The sequence below is a fragment of the Bubalus bubalis genome, chromosome 3 (assembly GCF_019923935.1).
Source record: "Bubalus bubalis isolate 160015118507 breed Murrah chromosome 3, NDDB_SH_1, whole genome shotgun sequence".
Lineage (NCBI taxonomy): Eukaryota > Metazoa > Chordata > Mammalia > Artiodactyla > Bovidae > Bubalus > Bubalus bubalis.
The window spans coordinates 49,291,189-49,317,894 of NC_059159.1; the positions used below are offsets into that span (position 1 = coordinate 49,291,189).

Sequence of the window (26,706 nt, forward strand, 5' to 3'; positions counted from 1 at the left end):
AGGAAGGCTTTCTTATCTCTCCTTGCTATTCTTTGGAACTCTGCATTCAAATAGGTATGTTTTTCCTTTTCTCCTTTGCTTTTCGCTTCTCTTCTTTTCACAGCTATTTGTAAGGCCTCCTCAGACAGCCATTTTGCTTTTTGGATTTTTTTTTCTTGGGGATGGTCTTGATTCCTGTCTCCTGTACAGAGTCACGAACCTCTGTCCATAGTTCATCAGGCACTCTGTCTATCAGATCTAGTCCCTTAAATATATTTCTCACTTCCACTGTACAGTCATAAGGGATTTGATTTAGGTCATACTTGAATGGTCTAGTGGTTTTCCCCACTTTCTTCAATTTAAGTCTGAATTTGGCACAGTCAGCTCCTGGTCTTGTTTTTGCTGACTGTATAGAGCTTCTCCATCTTTGGCTGCAAATAATATAATCAACCTGATTTTGGTGTTGACCATCTGGTGATGTCCATGTGTAGAGTCTTTTCTTGTGTTGTTGGAAGAGGGTGTTTGCTATGACTGATGCGTTCTCTTGGCAGAACTCTATTAGCCTTTGCCCTGCTTCATTCTGTACTCCAATTTATGATCATGCTTTTACATATAGGTTTGTCACCACTTACACAGGGATTGGGTTCTAAAGTCAGCTCATAAAGAAAAAACTCATTAAGTAACTATTCTTGGAAAATCCTTAAATCACACATAAACTACAGCAGTTGTGGTTTCATACATGTTGATTTTACATATGATTGTGGCCATATTTATGTGCCAAATTGAAGACCAATACTCCATTTCCTAAAAACTCTGTTGATTGTTTCCCCTCCTGTGCTGAGATAAATTGTTTTCATTGAGCAATAGATGAAAAAGTACTTGAACTTTCACATTTCATGAAAAGTACTTATTTTTAAAGAGCAGACACAGTTGGAACAAGCTGCTCCTGCTATGAGAGAATTAGGGACCAACTCCATCAGAGGGTTCAGCAGACTCTCAGCCCTCATCTCCTCCTCACTCCACATTTGCTTTTCTTGAATGTAAAGGAGCCACACAATTTAAAGTATTTCTCACACTCTATGGTTGAATATGTATAACCCAATTAACAAGTTAAATGCTTGTTTGATATGATCCCATTGTACCATTTATATTTTGATGACTCCTAAATTTATTTTTCTAGCCCTGACCTTTCCTCCTGACCTTCAGACTCATGGAATCAACTGCCCACTTGGACTTAACTGCCACTTTAAATCTATGAGGCATCTTAACATGCCTAAAACATAAGTGATTTTCACCTTCCATGCCTCATCTTCACACAAAATAGCTGTTCTTCCTTTCGTCTTGCCTAACTCAGTCATCGGCATGCCACTTACCCCAGATTTTAAAACAAAAACCTAGGAGCGATTCCTCCCTTTCGCTCATATGAAATATATCAGGTGCACTTAGATCTGCCTCCAAAACATACCTCAAACTTACTCATTTAATTCCATCAGCTCAGATACCACCCTAGTCCAAGCCACCACCATCATTTCTACTTTGACTGACCTCCCTGTTGCCATTTTTACCCTTGTCTCATATCACTTTTCTGATTCAGGAATTATTGTACTTGTTTGTTAACATCTTCTATCACCACTAAAATGTAAGTTTCCTGAGGTGAGATTCGTGGAGTGTTGTTTACCAAACTATCCCTAAAGTATAGAACAGTGAGTGCCTGGCATGATTTAGATAAATATTTTTCTAATCAAACAAATAACGACAGACCGTAACTGGGTAAACCCGCCCGACGTCTCACAGCCAGGAGGCCCCGCCCCCTGCCCAAGCCACTTCCGCCCGCCCTAGGCCTTCTGGGAGAGGAAGTCCTCTGCGCAGGCGCTGTGAGACCGCGGAGCTTTCTGGGTAAAGATGGATGCTCACGATCTGTTTCGCCGGCTCGGCGTGGGGGCCAAATTCGACTTGAGACGCTTTTCAGCGGACGCAGCTCGATTCCAGGTATTGTATCGCTTCCAGGCAAAAGCGCGAGTAACTGAGAAGGGGCGGGAGCCAGAGAAATTGCTGGCTGCTGGGGGAGCCCGCACTCAGAGACCCCGTGGCCTGGTTGTGGGGCATTTCCCCTTATTTGGCGTTCAGGTTACCGCAGCCTTCTGAATGAACCGTTTACCTGTCCTTCTGTAGACTTGGGTCTAGCAAGGAAATGTTTCACCTCCACTCCACCTCCCTGGCCGCTCTTCTGAGTTTATTGAAAGCACCGTTAGAATCTAACTCTCAAAAATTATCTTTTCTCCGAAACTGATGGAAAATAATTTGAAAAACAGCAACAACCCCAAACGGAGAGAACAGATTATTTCACGGTGTTTGTCTTGGCTTGCCTGGGCATGGTTTTTTTTTTTTATTCCCGCTACTCCACGGCGTATTAAGTAGTGAGAAGAACCATTTGAAATGGGCGCTCTTACAGAGGAAAGTAGTGAGTGATAAATCGAAGAGAAGTTGGGGCCCAGTTGTGAAAAATCTTGAATATCAACTTTGGTATTGGGACTGGAGACATTTTTGTGTGTGTGCCACACCTGTGTTTCTTCTTTCTCTGACGGTATAGTGTAGTTGTTAAGAGTTTGAACTCTGGAACCAGATTATTCAAGTTCAAATCCTCGGCCTACCAGTTACCAGTTTTGAGACCTTGGTCAAGTTACTTAACCTGTTAATGCCTCGGATTTTTCTCATCTGCAATATTGCTATTTACCTTGTTAGGGTAGTTGAAGGAAGGAGGAATTTAATATATCTAAACATGGTTAGAAATTTGCCCGATTATGCAGTGTTATTGTTATGCAGATTAAGCGTAAGTGTTAGGCTTAAAAGTGTTAGTTGCTATTATGATTATTATTATTACTGTTATAAAGTCAGAAAAGGTATCATCTTGGATTACATTTGCCCAAACTCTTGTCAGCTCAACAGATATTTGGTGAAAGACAAAAAAGATTGGGAGTCATTGTACCCACGTCCTTACTGTCAGTGCTGCTGGAGTGATAACAATGCCAAATGTGTCCACAGATTTCATTTAACATTTTTTGGGTTTTAGATAGGAAAAAGGAAATATGACTTTGATTCCTCGGAGGTGCTACAGGGATTGGACTTTTTTGGAAACAAAAAGCCTGTCCCAGGTGATCGTGGGGCATTAAGAACTCATCAGGAGCTACAAGATGAAGAGAAAAAAGAAGAAAGCCAAATTGAAAGGAAGAAGGAGCAGAACAGGAAAAAGAAGAAGAAGAAGATGACTTCAGGTTAGGGCTTGATTTATGGTTTTTGCCTCTACTTTTTTTTCATTTACAGAAATAGTACAAGCTTATGGTTACATGTCAGACAATATATGGCTGTTTGTCATTTGATAGCATTCAAGTCGTTTCAGGGTGTTTGTGATTACAAATATTGTTACAGTAAAGATACTTGTAAACATATCTTTTTATACAGGTGCTGTTATTTCTGTAATTAGCATCCCCAAAGTGGATTCAGTGGGCGAAAGCGCACGCACACTTCTTCCTTTGAACAGATAACTGCAAAGTGACTTCTACAGCTATGGCAGTGTTGGATACTGTTGGTCTTTTTTTTTCCTCCCTAATCTAATGAGTGAAACTTTTTTATTTATATTTTCTTGGTAACTGGTGAGATTGAACATCTTTTCATAGGCTTTATTGGATATTTACATTTCAAGTTTTGTGACTTGTTTGTACTCGTTGGCTATTTTTCAGAAGGTTGTTTTTTTTTTTCCCAGTACTCAACTATAGGGGTATTTGTCTTTTTCCTTGTTCGTCTATTAAGTTTCCTAGCCATTTTACCTTTTTGGTAAAGTAAATACTTACATATAATTTTTAAAAGTTATACAATGCTGCTGCTGCTGCTGCTAAGTTGCTTCAGTTGTGTCTGACTCTGTGCGACCCCAGAGACGGCAACCCACCAGGGTCCCCTGTCCCTGGGATTCTCCAGGCAAGAACACTGGAGTGGGTTGCCATTTCCTTCTCCAATGCATGAAAGTGAAAAGTGAAAGTGAAGTCCCTCAGTCATGTGTGACTCCTAGCGACCCCATGGACTGCAGCCTACCAGGCTCCTCCGTCCATGGGATTTTCCAGGCAAGAGTACTGGAGTGGGGTGCCATATACAATGGTGAAAAGTAAATTTTCTTCCCAGCGTTTTATCTCTAGTCCCCTGTTTCTCCAGAGGCAATCTCTGTTATTCAGTTTCTTACATATTTTTGTAGAGATAGTCTATTGACATGTATTTATACCTCTCTTAAAAAGCATGAATGATTGCATACTCTACGTGCTGTTCTGTTCTGAAACTTCCTTCCCTCTACCCCTTTTATTAAAAAAAACTGTATCTTGGAATTTGTTATGAATGAGTAGGAAGTGCGCTGCCTTGTTCATTTTAATACAGCGTCATATCCCGTTATACATTCCGTTATTGATTTAACAAGTTCCTAAGTGGTGGGCCTTAAACTTGTTTCTCCACTTTTGCCTTCACAGTGTTGCAGTAAATGTTATTCTACTTGGTGTGTATGTGTGGGCATATCTCTTTGATAAATTCTTAAAAGTGGGATTTCATAGTTAACAGATAAACATTTTAAATTTAGATATTTAGGAATTGTCCACCAGAAGCATGGTATCATTAGGAAGTCTACTGCTTTGCTCATTGAGCCATAGCACAGTATCCTGCTATATATTGTAGGGATGTTCCATAATTGGTTTGACAAGTTTCTGTGTTATCAACATTTACTTTGCTTCCACAGTTTTGGTGACAGTGTTGCAATAAAAGTCATTTTCCTTTCCTGGCTACAGGGAAGTTTGCTATAAAGCCTTCCATCAAGATGAATTCTAAAAAGACCTGACACTAGCTTAGGGAAAAGATTCAAATATTGGGCAACCAGAAACACACAGATACATCCTGTAATCATTTAGTAGCAAGTGCTGATAGACGTAGAGTTTTAATTGGAGAATTCAAGGTCTTGTGGATTAGTAATGATTCAGGTCTATTAATGCCAACTGTCTCCTCATAAAACATAAAAGTGAGCATAATTTTTTATTTTTTTAAAAAAGTCATTCCAATTGGTGATGCCCACCAGCAGTGTATGAGAGTTTTCTTTTTCTATTGTTATAATTTGCCTCCTCATGTCGTATTGCACCTTTTTTCTATTATACTGCTCATCTGTCTCTTCTTAGTTTGTTAGGGAGATTAGCTCTAGTCTAGCATACTGTGTTTACACACGTTTTCTAGCTTGTCCTTGCATAATCTTATTTGTTTTTGCCATTTTATGTGTTAAATGTAACTTTTCCTTTATGATTTGTTTTGCTTTTGTGCCCTAAGCGTTAAATTAATATATTTTTTTAAATTCTCCCATACTTTCTTATTTGTAGTTTCATTTTGTTATATTGAAATCTTTGGCCCTCTGGGATTTTATTTGGTGTAAAGAGTAAATAAGGAACTAATTTAATTTTTTTTTCCAGATGGCTAGCCGACTATCTTAATATATTGATTATCCATCTTCTCCCCATTGGATTCAGATACAGCTTTTATTGTAACTTATTTCCCATATATATTTGGGTCTTTGGGTTCTGTTCTATTTCATTTACTTCTGATTCTGTATTCATACACCAGTACAAGCTTGTTTCAGTTAACATGGCCTTATGTTATAAATGAGCTTACCTGGTGGCTCAGACCGTAAAGAATCTGCCTGCAATTCAGGAGACCTGGGTTCAGTCCCTGGGTTGGGAAGATCCCCTGGAGAAGGGAATGGCAACCCACTCCAGTATTCTTCCCTGGAAAGTCCCATGGACAGGGGAGCCTGGGGGACCAGAGTCCATGGGGTCACAAAGAGTCAGACACAACTAAGGGACTAATACTGTGTTATAAATCCCAGTAGAGTAGTGTGGCATACCATGTTTATTGATTGAGCAACTGGATACTTTCTCCCTAAAGTGAGCTATAGGATCAGTGCAAATCCAATTAAAATTCTAGTTGGCTTTTTTGGTAGAAATTGAAAAGAATTAAAATAATAATAATAATAAACATACACTTACCATGTGATCCACCTGTTCTGCTCCAAGAATTTACCCAAGAGAAAGGAAAACCTATGTTCTCACAAAGACTTGTATACTTGTGTTCATAATAGCTTTGTTTTGCCAAAAATATGAAATGACCCAAATGTCCCTGGACAGTGGAGGATAAACAGATTGTATATCCATACAATAGGACACTCCCTATAAATAAAAGGTTTAAATTATCAATACATGCTCCAACATAGATTGAATGGATGAATCTCAGGATAGCTATACTAAGTGAAAGAAACCAGACTAAATTTAGTACATACTATATGATTCCATTTATATAAGATTCCAGGAAAAAATAAAGTTAATTAATCAACAATGAGAGAATACAGGTTGTTGCCTAGGAATGGAGTAATGCATTATAAGGAGCTACAAGGAATTTTGGGAACTGATTAAAATGGCCTTGAATGTGTTGATGGTGTAACAGGTGTATTGTTGCTGTTGTTTAGTCACTCAGTCGTGTCCAACTCTTTTGCAACCCCATGGACTGTAGTCCGCCAAGCTCCTCTGTCCAGGGGATTTCCCAGGCAGGAATACTGGAGTGGGTTGCCATTTCCTTCGCCAGGGGATCTTCTCAGGTCAGGGATCAAACCCATGTCTACTGCATTACAGGTGGATTCTTTACCACGGAGCCACCAGGAAACTCCAACAGGTATATACATATATCAAAACTCCTCAAATTGCATACTTTAAATATATGCAGTTTATTGTGTCTGTTGTGCCTCAGTGAAGTTGAAAAAAATTTAAAAGAAATTCCAGAAGTAGTCTTTACTAATTATTGTTCTTAAAATTTTTTTAGCTATTCTTGCATATTTATTTTACCACGTAAACTTCAAAGTCAACTAGACCAGTTACCAAAACTATCTAGTTGTATCAACTGTTACTTTTTTTTTCATTGTGAAGATATGGCCTATTTGTGCCACCTAAGAATGTTACAGTTAAAATCTTTTAATTTTTAAAAATATATATTTTAGAAATTACTTCTGAAGAAGAATTTTCTACTATACAGTGGGTATCATCTGTGGAAGCAAAGATTGAAGATAAAAATGTTAAAAGAGAAAATAAACTAACTTCAGGAAAGTTAGAGCAGCTAAGAAAAGAAAAGGTGAGAAAAATATCTTCACCCTAATTGTTTTTCTGGCCTTGTGCCTTTTTCACTGTGCTTGGGTTTTTTTGTTCATCACAGTATGATTTTGTTAAGATAGAAGGTTATTTATAGTAGTCTAGATTTTACTTTAATGAAAACTTAAAGTAGCCTTTGTGCTATGGCTGGAATTTTTAAAATTTAAAATTCTTGAAAGTATCTTAAAATCTTGAAACAGGGTCAAATTTGATAATGTGTTTAGAATTAATTTTTTTAATTTATTTCCCTTTGATAAACATAAAATTGGCCCACTTTATCCTTTATGTTAAACTCACTGGTTTTGAAGAATTTCATGTGACAAGGGATTTGAGAGTTGGAATTCTTAAGAAACCTGTTTTCTAACTTGGGACTAGGAGGAGTGGACTTCAGAAGAGACAACGAATATGCCATTGTCGAGTTTGCTGCACTCTTGCTGTGTTATAGGTGGAGTGTTGTTCAGCTCGTTTAGTAATCCTGAATCCAGAATTTGGCTGTCTGGATCAGAGAGTGGGAAAGCCAAAAAAAAAAGAAAAATCAACATCACTTGACTCTTCTAGTGGCATTCAGTCTTAATAAGTAGAGTTTTTAGGGTAGATCGTTACAAAGCATTGGCACTTGTGTGCTAAGTGCCACATAAAGCAAATAGATTGATTCAGTGCCTGTCTTCTAGCAGTTTATATAAGATTGTGACTGACAGTAGCACGTGAATATGAATAATGTTCTTCATGGCATTGACACATTAAATGTGGAAAGTGTGGATAGATAGGTTTCACTGTTAGGAAGGTCATCCTTCTATGAAAGGGTGGAAATTGTACCTAATATGTCTTTTTTAGGGCCTGGAACTTAACTAGAAAGCTTCATATGCTACTAAAGCTTATTTCAGAAACTTATTATTGCTTTACAACATCTGACAATGTATTTTACCAAATCCCTGTATTTTACTTTTCAGCTAAACTTCTTCCGGAATAAACATAAAATTCATGTCCAAGGAACTGATCTTCCTGACCCAATTGCTACGTTTCAGCAACTTGACCAGGAATATAAAATCAATTCTCGACTGCTTCAGAACATTGTAGATGCAGGCTTCCAGACACCTACACCAATCCAAATGCAAGCCATTCCAGTTATGCTGCATGTGAGTGTGAAGGCCTCGAAGTGTGCGTGTGTATGTGTGTGTGCGTTCATTCTCTTTCCTCTGTGAGATCCTCCCTTCTGCCTTATCTCCCCTTGTTGAAATCCTTGCCATGCTCTAAACTCCATCTCTAATACCTGTGTCTCCATAAAATTTGTCTTGATCACTACTGCTTGATGTGATCTTTTTCCTTTACCAACACTCTTTCCCCTAACATCCAGTTCTCCGTGTGTTTTCTTTTTCTTGCAACATTTATCTTACACTTTATATACTATGTATTTGCACTAACTGCACTTACATTTTCCATTTAACTAAAAGTGTTCATCTTCTGAGGATAGAGACTATGTTCTGTTTATCCATCATTGATTTGGTTTATAATATCCAAGAACTGTTTCAGAAGTACTGAATTCTTGTATATAACCTGACTTTGTTTTTAATCCCAGTACTTTAAAAGATTTTGGCCACGCCGTGCAGCTTGTGGGATCTTCATTCCCCAACCAGGGATTGTACCCACACCCTCAGCAGTGAAATCACAGAGTCCTAACCACTGGACTGCCAGGGAGTTCCCATATCCCAGTACCTTCTATTATTGAGCTATATTTAAGTACCAAAAAAATACATAGATGTTAAGTGCACAGTTTAGTGAATTTCAACAGTTTCATACCCTTGCCATTCAGTCCCCACCCCACCCTCACCCAGAGGTGAGCACTCTTCTGGTTCTTCGTGTTGTTTAATCTCTCAGTTGTGTCTGATTCTGCAACCCCATAGACTGTAGCCCACCAGACTCCTCTGTCCACGGGATTTCTCAAACCAGAATACTGGATTGGGTTGCCATTTCCTCCTCCAGGGGATCTTCTCAATCTAGGGATCAAACCCACGTCTCCTACATTTCAGGTGGATTCTTTACCACTAGCCACCAGGGAAGCCCTGTTCTGGTTCTTACTGCCATATATTATAGAATTCATATAAGTGGAATCATTCAATATGTATTCTTTTATTTTTGGTTTCTTTCTTTCACTCTGTGAACTTTTTTTGAGATTCCTCCATGTTGCATATATCAATTTGTTACTGATATATGAAATGCTGAGTAGTATTCTCTTGTATGAGTATACCATGATTTGTTTATGCACTGTTGACAGAGGTATGAGTTAACTTAGATGTTTGGAAATTAAGTTTTTCTGAGGTTTCTTTTTGTAGTAGTGAGATCTGCCTTTTTCTCCCCACATAACCAAGGCGGCCTTCCCAATTGTAGTAGCCAAAGGGTATGAGTTCCCTCCCTCCGCATCTGTATTAATCCTTTTCATTTTCTTTGGGAAACTGAAATCAGAATATATTTGAAGGATGTTTTTGACTGACACTATAGCAAATTTGCTTTTAATTTTCATTAAAATGTTGTTTCTGTAGTGACCTTAGCTTAAAGCTTTAAAAAGCACGGTGACTTTTTGAAGGTTGTCACCTATATATGACTGTCACTGGTGTTATCACCACTTTTTATTTTACATTTAGTCCTTCTGTTATTTATTAAAATTTTCCGTAAGGATGGAGCAATACAGATATCAGGACCAAAAGTTGGTTTTCTGATTTAACTTTGATAAAGAGGATTAGGGAAAAGGAAAATTGAAATAATGGGAATATGGTTGTGGATTATCTTTGGATTTTAGTTATCTAGTTTCTTTACCCAGTTCAAATTAACTTTAGTGATAATGCTCAGAAACTTCGTTGGGGTGGTGGTAGCAGAGATGGGTGATGTTAGAAAAGCAAATATGGGAGAAGTTAGAAAAATGATGGGAATGTGAGTATCTGGACTTGCTGTGTATAATTTTATTTTTATGGCTGGTAGCATTATTTGACTGGCACTAAAAATGTATGTACTCTTCCTTATACTTAATATACTCTGTTTTTAGGGTCGAGAACTGCTGGCTTCTGCTCCTACTGGATCTGGAAAGACTTTGGCTTTTAGCATTCCTATTTTAATGCACCTGAAACAACCCACAAATAAAGGCTTCAGAGCCTTGATTATATCACCTACACGAGAACTTGCCAGCCAGGTATAACCTGTAGTTTCTGAAAAGTATGTGTTTGTGTTTGCCAGTCATCTTTCTTATTTGAGGGTGATAGAAAGGTCCAGAAGAGAAGGGCCGTGTCTTTGTCATGGTCAAGTATTGTGTACAAAGTATACTTCTAAGTGTCTTACTGCATAAAGTCTTATAATTTTCTAAAATATGATGATCTTAGCATTTATACTGTGGTATATGCTCTAAGATCCTTGTAGTTGGAAGGCTACTGTAACATATGTGTGTTAGTCGCTTAGTCGAGTCCAACTCTGCAAGTCCATGGACTGTAGCCCGCCAGGCCCCTCTGTCCATGGATTCTCCAGGCAAGAATCCTGGAGTGGGTTGTCATTCCCTTTTCCAGGGGATCTTTGCTAGGGATCGCACCTGGGTCATCTGCCTTGCAGGCAGATTCTTTACTGTCTGAGCCACAGACAGTAGTGGGATGTGGTCTGTAATATATAGTTCCTCTTTTAAAACTTTTTTTCTCACTTAGAAAAAAGGAAACCTCATCTCAGTTTTTGAGAAAATAAAACTATACTGTGATCCATTCGACTCTCCCCGTGTGCTTAATGTAAACACATGCCAAGTATGAAATAGTTTTGAAATGGTACTTTATTCTTAAAAATAATACAGAGTTGAAGAGTTTTGATTCTATCTCTTGGAACTGGTTTACTAGACCTGAAGAAACTACTGAATCTTATTTGGCATTGAAGTTCCAAAATGCCAAGATTCCAAGTTAATCTACAGATTATCATAAGCTTAATTTCAGGTATTCACGGATTGATACTAGATCTATTTTATAAATACTAAAAAAGTGACTATACATCTTATCCAAGTATTTCAGCAGCTGATGTTTTTATCATTTCTGTTTTAGATTCACCGAGAGTTAGTAAAACTGTCTGAGGGAACAGGATTCAGGATACACATGATCCACAAAGCAGCAGTTGCAGCCAAGAAATTTGGACCTAAATCATCTAAGAAATTTGGTAAGGGATTATTAGGTGGCACAAATTGTAAAGAGTCCACCTGCCATTGCAAGAGACTCGGGTTGAATCCCTAGGTGGGGAAGATCCCCTGGAGGAGGAAATGGCAACTGACTCCAGTATTCTTGTCTGAAAATTCCATGGACAGAGGAGCCTGGCAGGCTCCATGGGGTCACAGAGCCTGACACAACTGAGCATGCATTCAAGAGGATGGAAGCTGTAAGTTCAGTTCAGTTCATGCTTCAAGTGTAAGGGATTTGGAAATTTCAAATATCCTAATTGCCACCTAAAAATTCTTAAAGTGTAGTTAGTTCAATTTTTAGAAAAGCTGAAAGAAATCTCCTCTCACCCAGTAGTTACATAAATATATACCAGGGGTTCTCCACCTCACCCTCCACCCCAGGGATATTTGGCAATATATGGAGATATTTTGTCACAGCTGGGGAGAGGTGCTACTATTAGAGGGATGGAAGCCAGAGATACTGTTACACATCCTGCAGTGCACAGAACAGCCTCCTTCAGCAAGTTGTCTGAACCAAAATGTCTGTAGTACTGAGACTGAGAATCCCTGCTTTATTCTATTGGTTGTTAACCTGCCATGGAAATATTCTGCAGATAAGACTGGCTTACATCCCTACTCTTAACATCCACCAGAGAAACTCTTTTACTTGGCTTTTATCTTGAACTTTTGAATAAAATTCCGTTTAAGGAAAGTATTTTCCTGAAAAACAAACGAATGTTTGAAAAGCAGACTGTGGGATGATTGTATTCTTGCCTCTTAGAGGCCAAGTTCAGTTCAGTCACTCAGTTGTGTCCAACTCTTTGCGACCCCATGAACCACAGCACGCCAGACCTCCCTGTCCATCACCAACTCCCGGAGTGTACCCAAACTCATGTCCATTGAGTTGGTGATGCCATCCAACCATCTCATCCTCTGTTGTCCCCTTCTCCTCCTGCCCTCAGAATCTTTCCCACCATTAGGGTCTTTTCAAATGAGTCAGCTCTTCGCATCAGGTGGCCAAAATATTGGAGTTTCAGCTTCAACATCAGTCCTTCCAACGAACACCCAGGACTGATCTCCTTTAGGATGGACTGGTTGGATCTCCTTGCAGTCCAGGGGACTCTCAAGAGTCTTCTCCAACACCACAGTTCAAAAGCATCAATTCTTCGGCACTCAGCTTTCTTCACAGTCCAACTGTCACATCCATACATGACTATTGGAAAAACCATAGCCTTGACTAGACAGACCTTTGTTGGCAAACTAATGTCTCTGCTTTTGAATATGCTATCTAGGTTGGTCATAACTTTCCTTCCAAGGAGTAAGTGTCTTTTAATTTCATGGCTGCAATCACCATCTGCAGTGATTTTGGAGCCCAAAAAATAGTCAGCACTGTTTCCACTGTTTCCCCATCTATTTGCCATGAAGTGATGGGACCAGATGCCATGATCTTATTTTTCTGAATGTTGAGTTTTAAGCCAACTTTTTCACTCTCCTCTTTCACTTTCCTTAAGAGGGCCTTTAGTTCTTCTTCACTTTCTGCCATAAGGGTGGTGTCATCTGCATATCCTAGGTTATTGATATTTCTCCCGGCAATCTTGATTCCAGCTTGTGCTTCCTCCAGCCCAGCGTTTCTCATGATGTACTCTGCATATAAGTTGAATAAGCAGGGTGACAATATACAGCCTTAACGTACTCCTTTTCCTGTGTGGAACGAGTCCTTTGTTCCATGTCCAGTTCTAACTGTTGCTTCCTGACCTGCATACAGGTTTCTCAAGAGTCAGGTCAGGTGGTCTGGTATTCCCATCTCTTTCAGAATTTTCCACAGTTTATTGTGATCCAGGCAAGTCAAATAAAAGGAGAGTAAGGATTTAGCAGTTTGTGCTATGATGGATTAAAAAAATATGCACATTAGTTTGTTGTGTTATTGGTATACTGCATATCAGCACTTCTCCCCACTTGAGGTTATTAACTGAAATGCAGGGGGCTTAATCCCCTAGTTCAAGAGGGATGAATGTTTTGCAATTTGTACCATTTGTTTTTCCTTACAGATATCCTTGTGACTACTCCAAATCGACTAATCTATTTATTAAAACAAGATCCTCCAGGAATAGACCTAACGAGGTACATTACTTTAATAATGTCTTTTATGTTTGTTTTTCATTAAGTTGATTATATTTTGTCCTCAACTATAATATAATATTTGTAGTATTGTCATTTGGAGCTTGCTATCTGCCAGCTTTCAGTCAGTGTTGGTGCTGAGAAAAAAGTAACTATATCTGGCCTGAAATAAAGTTAACAGATTCTGATAAGCAATTAGTACAGTTTCCCTAGAAATTTTTCACATCTTTCAGCAGTGGTGATGGAGTTCCTAATGTTTATCTGAGGTTCTGACATTGCCAGTGGAACTTCATATCCTTTGGGTCTAATGGAATAGGTACATTAATTTATGTTGATCTTGTTTTACCTTTTTATTGCTAATTTTTCTTGTACCTTTTTCTGGTACAATATGTAGATCTGAGAAGCGTCATTGTGGTTTGACTTCTTTATGTGTTCCCACAGTTTAGTGACGTGTCCTGGATCTTTCAGTTCAATAAACTACAAATGTTTTTTGTTGTTGTTTCTTAGTGTTGAATGGCTGGTAGTAGATGAATCAGATAAACTGTTTGAAGATGGCAAAACTGGGTTCAGAGACCAGCTGGCTTCCATTTTCTTGGCCTGTACATCCCACAAGGTGAAGAGAGCTATGTTCAGTGCAACTTTTGCCTATGATGTTGAACAGTGGTGCAAACTGAACTTGGACAATGTCATTACTGTATCCATTGGAGCAAGGTAATTCTTCCACGTTATCCCACTGATTTAAAAAAAAAAAAAAACACAAGTCATTATTTTAGACTAAAAGAGACAGGTTGTGTGGCCTAAGATTAATAAAAAGAGTTTTACCGAAAGAAACATATTCTTTAAAGTCAAGATTGATTAAGGATATTCTGTGTTAGAATAATCTAAAGGGACATTCTCATACTGTCATGTAGATATTACTGTCATCGTGCATTTAGTTGATTTTTCCCTTCCATAAAGTATGACCATGAGCTCTTGGCCACCCAGAGGATTTAATCTCTTTGATGGCTTAACTCAGTAGGGCTGAGAGAAGGAAGCTGATATTACTGAGCCACTTGCTTTATAATTCCTTTTTAAAAATATTTTGGGGTGCATTTATGCTAAATGGTAGGGAAAAAGTTTTATGAAATTATAATACTTCCCCTTGATACACTGTAGTGCAACCCATGAAGTAGTATGGAGCTTCCCTGGTGGCTCAGACAGCAAAGAATCGGCCTGCAGTGCAGGAGACCTGTGTTCAATTGCTGGGTTGGGAAGATTCCCTGGAGAAGGGAATGACTATGTACTCCAGTATTGTTGCCAGGAGAATGGAAATGAAGTAGTAAAAGTGAAGATTGTGGCTGTATGAAAAAGTGCTCGTAATCCCATGTTAAGTAAAAAGCCAAATGAAATAATAAAGAATATCCTAGCTACTTCCAACTTAAAACTCCTGTGTATAAAAAGAAAAATAGAACAGATTCACCATAAATATAATTATGAATGGAGATAACAGAGTGGAAAAAGTATTTATACATAGTATAATATATTACAGTGGCTTATAGAGTGTTAATAAAGCCTTGAGATACCTCACTCCAACTATGTCTATAAATAAACCTTTGCTATCATTATGAAAAAAATTTAGCCATATGAAGCAACCTTTAAAATGTTCTGATTTTAACCCATTAATTTTACTTTTAGAAAGATTTTGAAAGATTGGAAAGATGAAAATATATGACTAGAACACAACAAAAATATCAAAATTTATCGTAAAATGGTAGAATTGTGGGCAACTTATTGTTTATGTCTTTTTTTAATTGAAATAACATTTTTATAATCAGAAGAGAACATTTAAAGACTTAAATAGACATTTCTCTGAAGAAGGCATCCAGATGGCCAATAGGCACATGAGAAGATGCTCGATATCACTAATTATTAGAGAAATGCAACTGCAAACTGCAATGAGGCACCACGTCACACCAGTCAGAATGGCCATCGTCAGAAGGGCTACAAAGAATAAATGCTAGAGAGGGCGTAGAGGAAAGGGAACCCTCCCACACTGTTGGTGGGAATATAAGTTGATGCAGCCACTATGGAGAACAGTATGGAGATTCCTTAAAAAATTAAAAATAGAGTTGCCATATGATGCATCAATCTTATTCCTGGGCATATATCCAGAGGAAACTAATTTGAAAAGATACATGCACCCCAGTGTTCATAGCAGCACTATTTGTAACAGCTAAGATGTGGAAACAGCCTAAATGTCCACTGACAGATAAACGGGTAAAGATGTGATATGTACATACACAGTGGAATGCTGCTGCTGCTGCTGAGTCGCTTCAGTCGTGTCCAGCTCTTAATGATGCCATTTGCAGCAACGTGGATGGACCTAGAGATTATCATACTAAGTGGAGAAAGTCAGAGTAAAATATGATATTGCTTATGTGTAGAATCTAAAAATGATACAAATGAACTTATTTACAAAACAGAAGCAGACTCATGGACATAGAGAACAAACTTACGAATACCAAAGAGGAAATTAGGGGGGAGGGATAAAGCAGGAGTTTGGGGTTAGCAGATGCAAACTTGTAAAGGTGAAATACATAAACCACATATAATTACCTATAATGGAAAAGAGTTTGAAAAAGTGTGTGTGTGTGTGTATAACTGAATCACCAGAGACTAATGCAACATTGTAAATCAGCTGTACTTGAACTAAAATTTAAAAACCTTGGTATAACACAGGGAGCTCTGTGACAACTGAGAGGCGTAGGACATGGAGAGAGGCTCAAGAGGGAGGGGACATATGTACACTTATGACTGATTCACGTTGTTAAATGGCAGAAACCAACACAACATTGTAAAGCAGTTATTCTCTAGGTAAAAGTAAATTTCAAAAAACTTTGTCTTTAAAATATAAATAATTAGGTACTTATATTGATAATGGAAAAAATCATTCTGTTGGAGTTGTGTGTAAATTTTTTCATTTATTTAAAATTTATGGGGAAAAACAAAGATTGGCTGTCACACTGTAAGGTATGTTTTCCTTCTCAGGAATTCTGCAGTAGAGACGGTAGAACAAGAGCTTCTCTTTGTTGGTTCGGAGACTGGAAAACTACTGGCCATGAGAGAACTTGTTAAAAAGGTAAATTTGGGCTGCATTTTCAAATTTTGATGAAGCTCACCAAGCCTTGTATTACTGACAGGAGGCTGAGCATGTTTTCCTGTGTCGTGTTTAGTACTGCTGCTGCTGCTAAGTCACCTCAGTCGTGTCCGACTCTGTGCGACCCCATAGACGGCAGCCCACCAGGCTCCCCCGTCCCTGGGATTCTCCAGGCAAGAACACTGGAGTGGGTTGCCATTTCCTTCTCCAATGCATGCCTGCATGCTAAGTCGCTTCAGCCATGTCCAACTCTAGCGACCCCATGGACTGCAGCCTACCAGGCTCCTCTGTCCATGGGATTTTCCAGGCAAGAGTACTGGAGTGGGGTGCCATCGCCTTCTCCGTCGTGTTTAGCAATCCAGTGGCAAATCAGTAAGAAGCACATTGGAGCAACTCGTCCCAAATGGAGAGGCTCACCTCTGAGAATAAAGTTAAGTTTTATGTCCCCAGCTCAGGGAAGGCTAGGAAAAGACCTAGTTGATGCCCCAAAAGCCTCCTTTTTCCACATCTGTGAACTGGCAGACCTCAGAGATACTGGGGGTTCAGTTCCAGACCACCACAGCAAAGCCAGTGTCACAACTGAGTGAGTCACAGGAATTTTGGGGATTTCCCAGTGCATAGGAAAATTGCATTTACATATGCTGTAGTCAGGTGTGCAGTGGCATTATGTCAAAACAACAATGTACACACCTTAATTAAAAATACTTTATTGCTAAACTTGCTAACCATCACCTTCAGTGTGTCATATTAGTAACATCAAAGAGGACTGGTCACGGCTCACCGAGGCAAATATAACAATTATGAAAAAGTTTGAAATATTGTAAGAATTACCAAAATGTACTACAGAGACAAGAAGTAGGCAAATGGTGTTGGGAAAAAAATGGTGTCGATAGACTTGCTTGAACATAGGGTTGCCAGAAACCTTTGATTTATGAAAAACCTACAAAGTGCAATAAAACAAGAGTATGCATGTATATATAAATCTCCCCCCAGCACTCTGCTGCTTTCATGTAGAACTGGGGCCTTACATGAGTAGCCGCCACTAGAGTGGGGTTTTTTGTTTTATTACTGATTTAATACAAATATAGTACTTAGAATAGTGCTTGGCACATTGTGCTATATTTGTTAGTTTTGCTAATATTGATATCGCTTGGCAATAAGAAATAGAAGGTTTTCACAGATATTTACATAGAGTTGGACTGTGAAGAAGGCTGAGCGCCGAAGAATTGATGCTTTTGAACTATGGTGTTGGAGAAGACCCTTGAGAGTCCCTTGGACTGCAAGGAGATCCAACCAGTCCATTCTGAAGGAGATCAGCCCTGGGATTTCTTTGGAAGGAATGATGCTAAAGCTGAAACTCCAGTACTTTGGCCACCTCATGTGAAGAGTTGACTCATTGGAGAAGACTCTGATGCTGGGAGGGATCGGGGGCAGGAGGAGAAGGGGACGACAGAGGATGAGATGGTTGGATGGCATCACTGACTCGATGGACGTGAGTCTGAGTGAACTCTGGGAGTTGGGGAGGGATAGGGAGGCCTGGCGTGCTGCGATTCATGGGGTCGCAAAGAGTCAGACACGACTGAGCGACTGATCTGATACTCCAGGGATTTTTAGCCTTGTATGAACTTCAGTTTTGTGAACCTTCTGAACTTGTGTGAATGTCTGGCTACCTATTAGACAGCTTCGTATCTTGCATTAGATTCTGAAAGGATGTATGGACCATAATAACAAGGTCAAGTCCTAATGCTGACAGTTGAAAATACAGAAAGCTGGTTTGAGAGAGAAGCAGGGTTTGATAATACAAAATGTAAAAATCATTTGCTTAGAGCTGGTAGTTATAACTTAAATTTTGTCTAACTTGATAAGATAATTTTGAGAGAACTGAGAACCAGGAACTAAGCTTTGGGGAATACCCACAGTTAGGATAAATAATGGATTAAAGTGATGATTATTATATTTTAAGAAGGAACAAAAATGTTCTGAGGCACAGAAGCAAACATGTTTATTTCAAGGAGTGGACATCCATTGCTGTAGACAGGTGAAGGGGGATTAATTAGACAAGATTTTTGGAATGAGCAAAATGGAGAGTACTGTTGAAGGTAAGTAGGAAAAGCCCATTGTAGAGAATGAATGCTGAGGAAGATGGAGGCAGACTTAGACCACAGGTCTGAGAAATTTGGCAATTTCTAAATTGAAATGAATTAAAATCTTACGAAATGATGCAATTATATTCTTAGTTATGGGTTATGTGTGCTTTCTTTTAGGGTTTCAATCCACCTGTTCTTGTTTTTGTTCAGTCCATTGAAAGGGCTAAAGAACTTTTTCATGAGCTCATATATGAAGGTATTAACGTGGATGTTATTCATGCAGACAGAACACAGCAACAGGTAAAGTCAAATGTAAACTTTCAAAGCAACAAAGAACTAAGTACTGGCATTTATGAAGCACTTGTTTTCCATTCCCAGAGTGGTACTAAAACATCTGTTGTATGTTCTCTTAACCAGAGAGATAACACAGTCCACAGCTTCAGAGCAGGAAAAATCTGGGTTCTTATTTGTACAGCCTTGCTAGCCAGAGGGATCGATTTTAAAGGTGTGAACTTGGTTATCAACTATGACTTTCCAACCAGCTCAGTGGAATATATTCACAGGATAGGTGAGTCACGTGCCCACCCCCACTCATCTGTCTTAGCACGTCTACCAGAGTCCCTTCAGCATGTTCATTTTTTCAGTACTGTAAAAATCCAGTGACTTGTATATGTGAATCTTGAAGGTCCCGTTCCCCTCAAAAATGAGTTTTTTTGTTTGTTTTTTAATGATCTGATTTCTCTTAGGTCGAACTGGAAGAGCTGGGCATAAAGGAAAAGCTATTACATTTTTCACTGAAGATGATAAACCATTATTAAGAAGGTAATTAGGAGAAATAGCTTACCATTAAGTTGACAAAATTAGTTGTTTATTCTTATACACAATTAATGGATAATTACAAAATGGCTGTGTCCCAAATTCTGTTATGGTATTAGTCAACCACATGTTAGCCATGAAAGAAAAATGATCAAAAGCAAAGAAAAATGATCAAAAGGCTTCATTTTTGTCCTTCCATTGTTAGATTTTGGAAATTCACAAGAGAATATTCATTTAAGTTTCATACTCACAGAATTCTCCCAATAACATCACTTGATATTAATCACAAGGTAATATTAAGGTTTTTGGATTAGTGAATAGTTAAAGTGAATCTCTTATGTTACAGCCTAGTCAAAATGATCTCTTAGCATGGTACCTTCTTCCCATTACTCTTAGGGGCAGATGGAGTTTATCTTTAGTCCCAGGTCACTTGTCATAGAGGAAAAACTGTTTTAGTAACACACTCCAATATTATTCAGTTGTAGCCCCTTGAGGCCTGGGTAACCTATGATTTAGAATTTCATCTTAATTTAGCCCATCATCCTAGATGTTAATGTAAAAGCTGAGTTATATTTCCTACAGTTGGGCTGCCTACAGAAATGTTAGGCTGATGATAACTGACAGCAGTTCATATTTCTAACAACTGAAATCAAGCTGTGGCTGGAGGTGGTTTGTACATTGGCCTGTTTCTCAGTTGTGGCACAGATTTTGATTTGTGCCTTCTGAGCCTTGGCTCTGTCAACCTTGGTTTTGTCGTGAGCAGACATTCTCGTGTGCTGTAGGGGACTATATTCCAGCAGCTTTGATGCACCTGAGTTCTCCTCAGCAGCTCTAAGCATGTGACTCTGATGACCCCCCCATATCAGTATGTGCACCTCAGTTTTCTTTTCCATCTGGGAAATGGGGATAATGATGATACTTACTATAACAGCTTCTAAGTGACTGTACATTGAATAAGTGACTGTACATGAGAAGCGCAAGTCAGCCAAGCCCTATGATTTAATAAATTTAAGTGTGACTCTGACTTCAGCATTTTCATCCAGCACTGGGCTGTGCTGGTTAGGGCTTGATACATGTTGAATAGAAGCGGTTGCTAGCTAAAATTATTCATCAGTACCTTGATTGCAGTCCAGCAGACTGTGCTCTCAGTAGTCCAATGTGATTGCTTCTGGTAATAATTGATCAGAACACTTTACTGGATTAGTTTCTTGTTTGTGTAGTCTTAGTTCCTCTTCTGTTGTGCAGAGGGTTTAAGTATATAAACAACAGTTTGACAAGATACAAATTTATGTTTACCGGTACCTTTTTCAGTGTTGCCAATGTTATCCAGCAGGCTGGATGTCCTGTCCCAGAATACATAAAAGGTTTCCAGAAACTACTAAGGTACAGTCTTGAATTTACTTGGGAGTTTTTCTGTCTTTGCCTGTACATTCTTACTTTCACACTCGTACATTGTAGTTCTAGCAACATTACTATTTTAGAACATTCTAAAGTAAAAACTTTCCTCTTAAATATTTGTGAATATTGTGTGCTCTTTCCCTGTCAGTTTTTCATCCTTGAAATTTTAAGTACTCAGATTTTTAAAATATTATTAAATCTGAGTGAAATATGCTCAGATTTTAATTCATAAAGCGAGTAAAAAGTAGTTAATTGGCCAGAATCAGACTCTAGTGCTTATTGGCAGGATATGAGAGTGACACGTATTTTAATCCTAATCAGCGCCTTTTAAACTTGGTTGCATTTCATCTCCTTGGAGTGCCGCTCTAGATACTGTTAGGTTGCATTTCATCTCCTTGGCGTGCTGCTCTAGATACTATTAGGTTGCATTTCATCTCTTTGGCGTGCCGCTCTAGATACTATTAGGTTGCATTTCATCTCCTTGGCGTGCCACTCTAGATACTATTAGGTTGCATTTCATCTCTTTGGCGTGCTGCTCTAGATACTATTAGGTTGCATTTCATCTCTTTGGCGTGCCGCTCTAGATACTATTAGATTGCATTTCATCTCCTTGGCGTGCCACTCTAGATACTGTTAGGTTGCATTTCATCTCCTTGGCGTGTCGCTCTAGATACTGTTAGGTAACCAGCATATTAAAGTGGACAGTGTTGTCACTGTAAACCAGTAAGTAGGTAAACAAATTTTGTGACCAAGAACCAAAACTAGTTTTAGTTTTAGCTCTCTAAATTTATGTTGCACTTAATTCAGTTCTTTCTTCTCTTTGTAACTTCCAGTAAACAAAAGAAAAAGATGATTAAGAAGCCCTTGGAAAGGGAGAGCATTAGTACAACTCCAAAATATTTTTTAGAAAAAGCAAAGGATAAACGGTAAGTATATGGTAAAAGTTAGTTTGACTCTGTCATATTCATATAACATGGGCTTTATTTTTCCTTAGGATAGATTTTTAGAAATAAAATTTAATAGGTCTACAGTCCATTATGGAGAAGGAAATGGCAACCCACTCCAGTATTCTTGCCTGGAAAATTCCATGGACAGAGGAGCCTAGGGGGCTACAGTCCATGAGGTCACAAAGAATTGGACACAACTGAGCAACTAAACATTAGCAACAGTCCATTGTAGAATCTAATAAAAGTAATATATCAGGTTGCTAATGATTTGGAAACTTGGTTAATTCAATCTTGGAATTTGTCTTAACATATTAATTAATTTTTTTCCCATCTTTGGAAATATGATTTCAATTCACTGTGAATTAGAATTGCACTGTCCACTATCTCCACATGGAGTTCCCAGGTAGCACTAGTGGTAAATAACCCACCTGCCAGTGCAGGAGACTAAAGAGACACAGGTTTAATCCCTGGGTCTGGAAGATCTCCTGCAGAAGGCCATGGCAGCCCACTCCAGTATTCTTGCCTGGAGAATCCCATGGACAGAGGAGCCTGGCGAGCTACAGTCCATGGGGTCACAAAGAGTCGGACACAGTGACTTAGGACACATGGACGCACTATCTCCACGCAGCCTGCATCTGGACACACTATGGAAGCCGCTTGTAGGATTGTCAGCTCACATCAGTGGAGGCTTTCTTGAAGCTTCGTATTCTGGAGAGGATTTCAGTAGGATTTACACTGAAGCATGTTGAAACATCTCTTAAAAGTATAATTTGAGTAAATTATAAATTTATTTGTATGTAAATTATAAACATGATTTACATATTTATATGAAATTATATACAAATTTGTTTATATATAAATTATAAACTTGAGCAAACTATAAGTTCAGTCATTTAGCTTAATGTTTTGAGGATTTCAAAGTACAGTTTTTTCTTTTTCTTTTTTTTTTTAGAATGTACACAGGACTACCTTTTTTGGCTGTCACTACTAGGAAACCATGATCTCATGGGGTAGACTGAAATATTCCGCATAGTACTATTCTTTCCACTATTTAAGAAAAATGACACTTTAAATTCTGTCAGTACCAGTTAACATATAACGTATATAAAATGTGGGCCTTTACCAAGTACTTACTGTCCATCTTTAGCTGTACTGCATATATCTGTATTACATATGTACTACATACATAATATGTGGTAAAATGTTAAAAGGGTGTAAAATGAGACCCCTTTCCTGAAGTTAGGGAAATGAGATTAGTATACATGAAAAAAATAATTAGAAAATAATTTTTAAGTAAAATAGAAGCTAGAGAAGGGAAAAATCATTATGAATTGGTGTTGTTTGCAAAAAGTTTTACAGAAGTAGAATTATCTTCAGGGATACGTAAAATTTAGGCATGTAGAAGGAACAAGGTGAACCCAGGTGAGAAAACTGGCCTGCACTTTCCTTCTGAGAGAATGAGTCAGCCTGACATGTTGTATTAATTGTGGGAAGTCATGTTCAACCCAGTACATGGCATGTACAGAGTGTCCCAAGGGTTTAGTGGTTTTAAGCTTTAATAACGGGAGGAATAAATGTTACAACCTTACAAAAATACATCACTGGAAAGATTAATTCATACCTAGTCAGTTTTGTGCCTCCTTAACGCATTTTTTATTTTTCTTCTTTGTGGCAACAGTTCCTGGGTGGATTGGTAGAGGATTAGTAGACCAGTGCATTGGCACAGGAGGTTGCCCTGCTTTGTCACCTTATCTGTCTCACTAGACTTTTTCTTGCGATGAACTGTTTCTGAATTGTTGCATGTACATCAGAACCTCATTCTTGGGTGATCGTAAAGCTAAGATTGAAAGTGCAATCCTTTCAGGTACTGACTAGCAGCTGAGGAAAGTTTTTACAAAGATGGAAAATCAACTAGAGCATAAGACCATGGCTCTGTTGAACTATAATAAGAAATACTGATATTTTAAATTATATTTTAATTGATTTTTATAAGTCCGTAGCCTTTATGCCCTGAAGTTATTAAAACTTAACGGCTGCACTAAGACTTTGAGGACACTTGATATAAACCTGTCCCTAGCCCCTGCTTAAGATGCTTTGGTTGTCTATTTTCTTCACATTTAAAAACCATACTTCTTAACATAACATACACATAAGAGCTGATCTGACACCAGCTTGCCTTTCCACTGTAGATGTTGCTATAATGATCCTACCCACATCTGTGGCCTCAGCTCTGTGCTGATTACTCTTAAGTCCATATCTTCAGACCCTGCTTCCCAACTGAGTAATACACCTAAATCCTGTTGCCTAGTGGACCTCACTTCAGGCACCACAGACTCACCCTGGTGTAGTAGAGGGTGGAGGAGACTGGATTTGGAGCAAGAACTGGCTCTAATATCACCTCTTCCTGTGTGATTTTGAACAAATCACTTCACATCTTTAAGCCTCTTTCCCACTATATATAATGGAAATATATAAATAATAACTCTGCCGCTGTTAGTGAAGGATTAAGTGAGTTGATTGGCATTAGTCTACTGTAGTATACTACTACTGTAGTATACAAATGTTGTATACTGTATACTGTAGTATACAAATGTAGCATACTGTAGTATGCAAATGTTGATTATCTTCTCAGAAGTGTTTTTCTTGGGTTAAGAGTTGGTTGGTGGCATTCACCATTCACCAAACTCTAAAATCAGAATATCAGAGTTCATATCTAATATTATCAGTGTGTGATGATCTGCAAGTTACTCAACCACTCCACCTCGTTTTCCACATCTATATAAGAAGGATACTAATAGAATCTTTTTCATAAGTTAGAAGATCTGAGTTGATACATGTAAAAATAACAGTGTCTAGCAGTTAATCAATGTGAACTCTTTTTATTAGGTCAGAATCTTTTATGCCATGTTGTAATGTAGTTTATTGTGGTGTTTCTGTCTCACTTAGGTGGATGTATTTTTCTAAAGGGCAGAGACACAGCTTTTTTTTTTTTACTAATGTCTCATATACTTGATCGTGGAGGTTTCAGTAAATGTTTATTAAACTGGTAGAGCTTTGGAAAGTACATATATCTAAAATTTCTAATTCAACTTTCCTTTCATTGTCACAGGAAAAAGGTCACTGGTCAGAACAAGGAGAAAGTAGCTCCTGAGGACAAAAGTTAAAAACAGACTTTTAAAAGAACTATATCACAAATGTGATTTTATAATTCCAGCATGAATGTTTTTTTCATGGAATATATCGTCTTATAATCACCTGTACCAAACATTTCAAGTCAACCACAAGAACATGGGACTGGTGAAAAATGATCCTAAATTCTCAGTGTATCATGTCAAGTTCTAATTCGTAGGTGATTTTTAAATGATTATACAGTGGAAAAAACATTCATTGACATCCGTGTGGTTTGAATCCAGAGTGATACTTCTTATAGAAGAACTAAAGCTTATACTAAAAGTAACAACACCCAAATGTGGTGAGCTGGATTTTTCCCTTCAAGTGTGAAGGCAGGTGTTGTATATGCTGTGGAGAGGCATTTGGAACCACATTGCAAAGTAAAGTCTTGAGAACCCACTTTTTTTGGGGGTGTGGTGGAAGGGAAATGGACAAGAGGCAACACAAGCTGTCTACCAAGAATAAATCTACTCATCTCTCTATCTCGCTGTTTCTAAATTTGTTGATGGCTTTTTGTAGTAGGAGCCATAACAATGAGATTCCTTTTTCCCCCCCCATACAGCAAATTCCTGTTGGCTATCTGTTTTACATATGGTAATATAAATTTCCATGGTACTCTCTCCGTACATCTCACCCTCTCCTCCCCTCTCCCCTTGTCCATAAGTCTGTTCTCTATGTCTGTTTCTCCATTGCTGCCCTGCAGATAAATTCTTCAGTACCATTTTTTATAGATTCTGTATATGTGTTAATATATGATATTTATCTTTCTCTTTCTGACTGACTTCACTCGTATGATAGGCTCTAGGTTTATCCACCTCATTAGAACTGACTCAAATGTGTCCCTTTTTATGGCCGAGTAATATTCCATTACTCAGAACCGGACATGGAACAAAAGACTGGTTCCACATAGAGAAAGTAGTACGTTAAGGCTGTATATTGTCACCCTGCTTATTTAACTTATGCAGAGTACATCATGAGAAATGCTGGACTGGATGAAGCACAGCTGGAATCCAGATTGCTGGGAGAAATATCAATAACCTCAGATATGCAGATGACACCACCCTTATGGCAGAAAGTGAAGAACTAAAGAGCCTCTTGATGAAAGTGAAAGTGGAGAGTGAAAAAGTTGGCTTAAAGCTCAACATTCAGAAAACTAAGATAATGGCATCTGGTCCCATCACTTCATGGGAAATAGATGGGGAAGCAGTGGAAACTGTCAGATTTTATTTTTCTGGGCTCCAAAATCACTGCAGATGGTGACTGCAGCCATGAAATTAAAAGACGCTTACTCCTTAGAAGACAAGTTATGACCAACCTAGACAGCGTATTAAAAAGCAAAGACATTACATTGCCAACAAAGGTCCGTCTAGTCAAGGCTATGGTTTTTCCAGTGGTCATGTATGGATGTGAGAGTTGGACTATAAAGAAAGCTGAGCGCTGAAAAATTGATGCTTTTGAACTGTGGTGTTGGAGAAGACTTTTGAGAGTCCCTTGGACTGCAAGGAGATCCAACCCGTCCATCCTAAAGGAAATCAGTCCTGAGTATTCATTGGAAGGACTGATGTTGAAGCTGAAACTCCAATACTTTGGCCACCTGATGCAGAGAACTGACTCATTTGAAAAGACCCTGATGCTGGGAAAGATTGAAGGTGGTAGGAGAAGGGGACGACAGAAG

General features: G+C 38.5%; 1 protein-coding gene across 1 annotated transcript; it reads left to right on the forward strand.

Annotated features, from left to right (window-relative positions):
- The first annotated feature begins 1,811 nt into the window (after positions 1-1,811).
- Positions 1,812-25,513, forward strand: DDX52 (DExD-box helicase 52). Its single transcript, XM_006065500.3, has 15 exons — positions 1,812-1,968; positions 3,050-3,251; positions 7,040-7,170; positions 8,138-8,323; positions 10,225-10,368; positions 11,249-11,360; positions 13,407-13,479; positions 13,984-14,187; positions 16,504-16,594; positions 18,877-18,999; positions 19,117-19,267; positions 19,446-19,521; positions 20,827-20,898; positions 21,747-21,839; positions 24,970-25,513. Exons 1-15 carry the CDS (start codon positions 1,882-1,884, stop codon positions 25,022-25,024), a joined length of 1,800 nt encoding a protein of 599 aa, XP_006065562.1. The 5' UTR covers positions 1,812-1,881; the 3' UTR covers positions 25,025-25,513.
- The last annotated feature ends 1,193 nt before the right edge of the window (positions 25,514-26,706 follow it).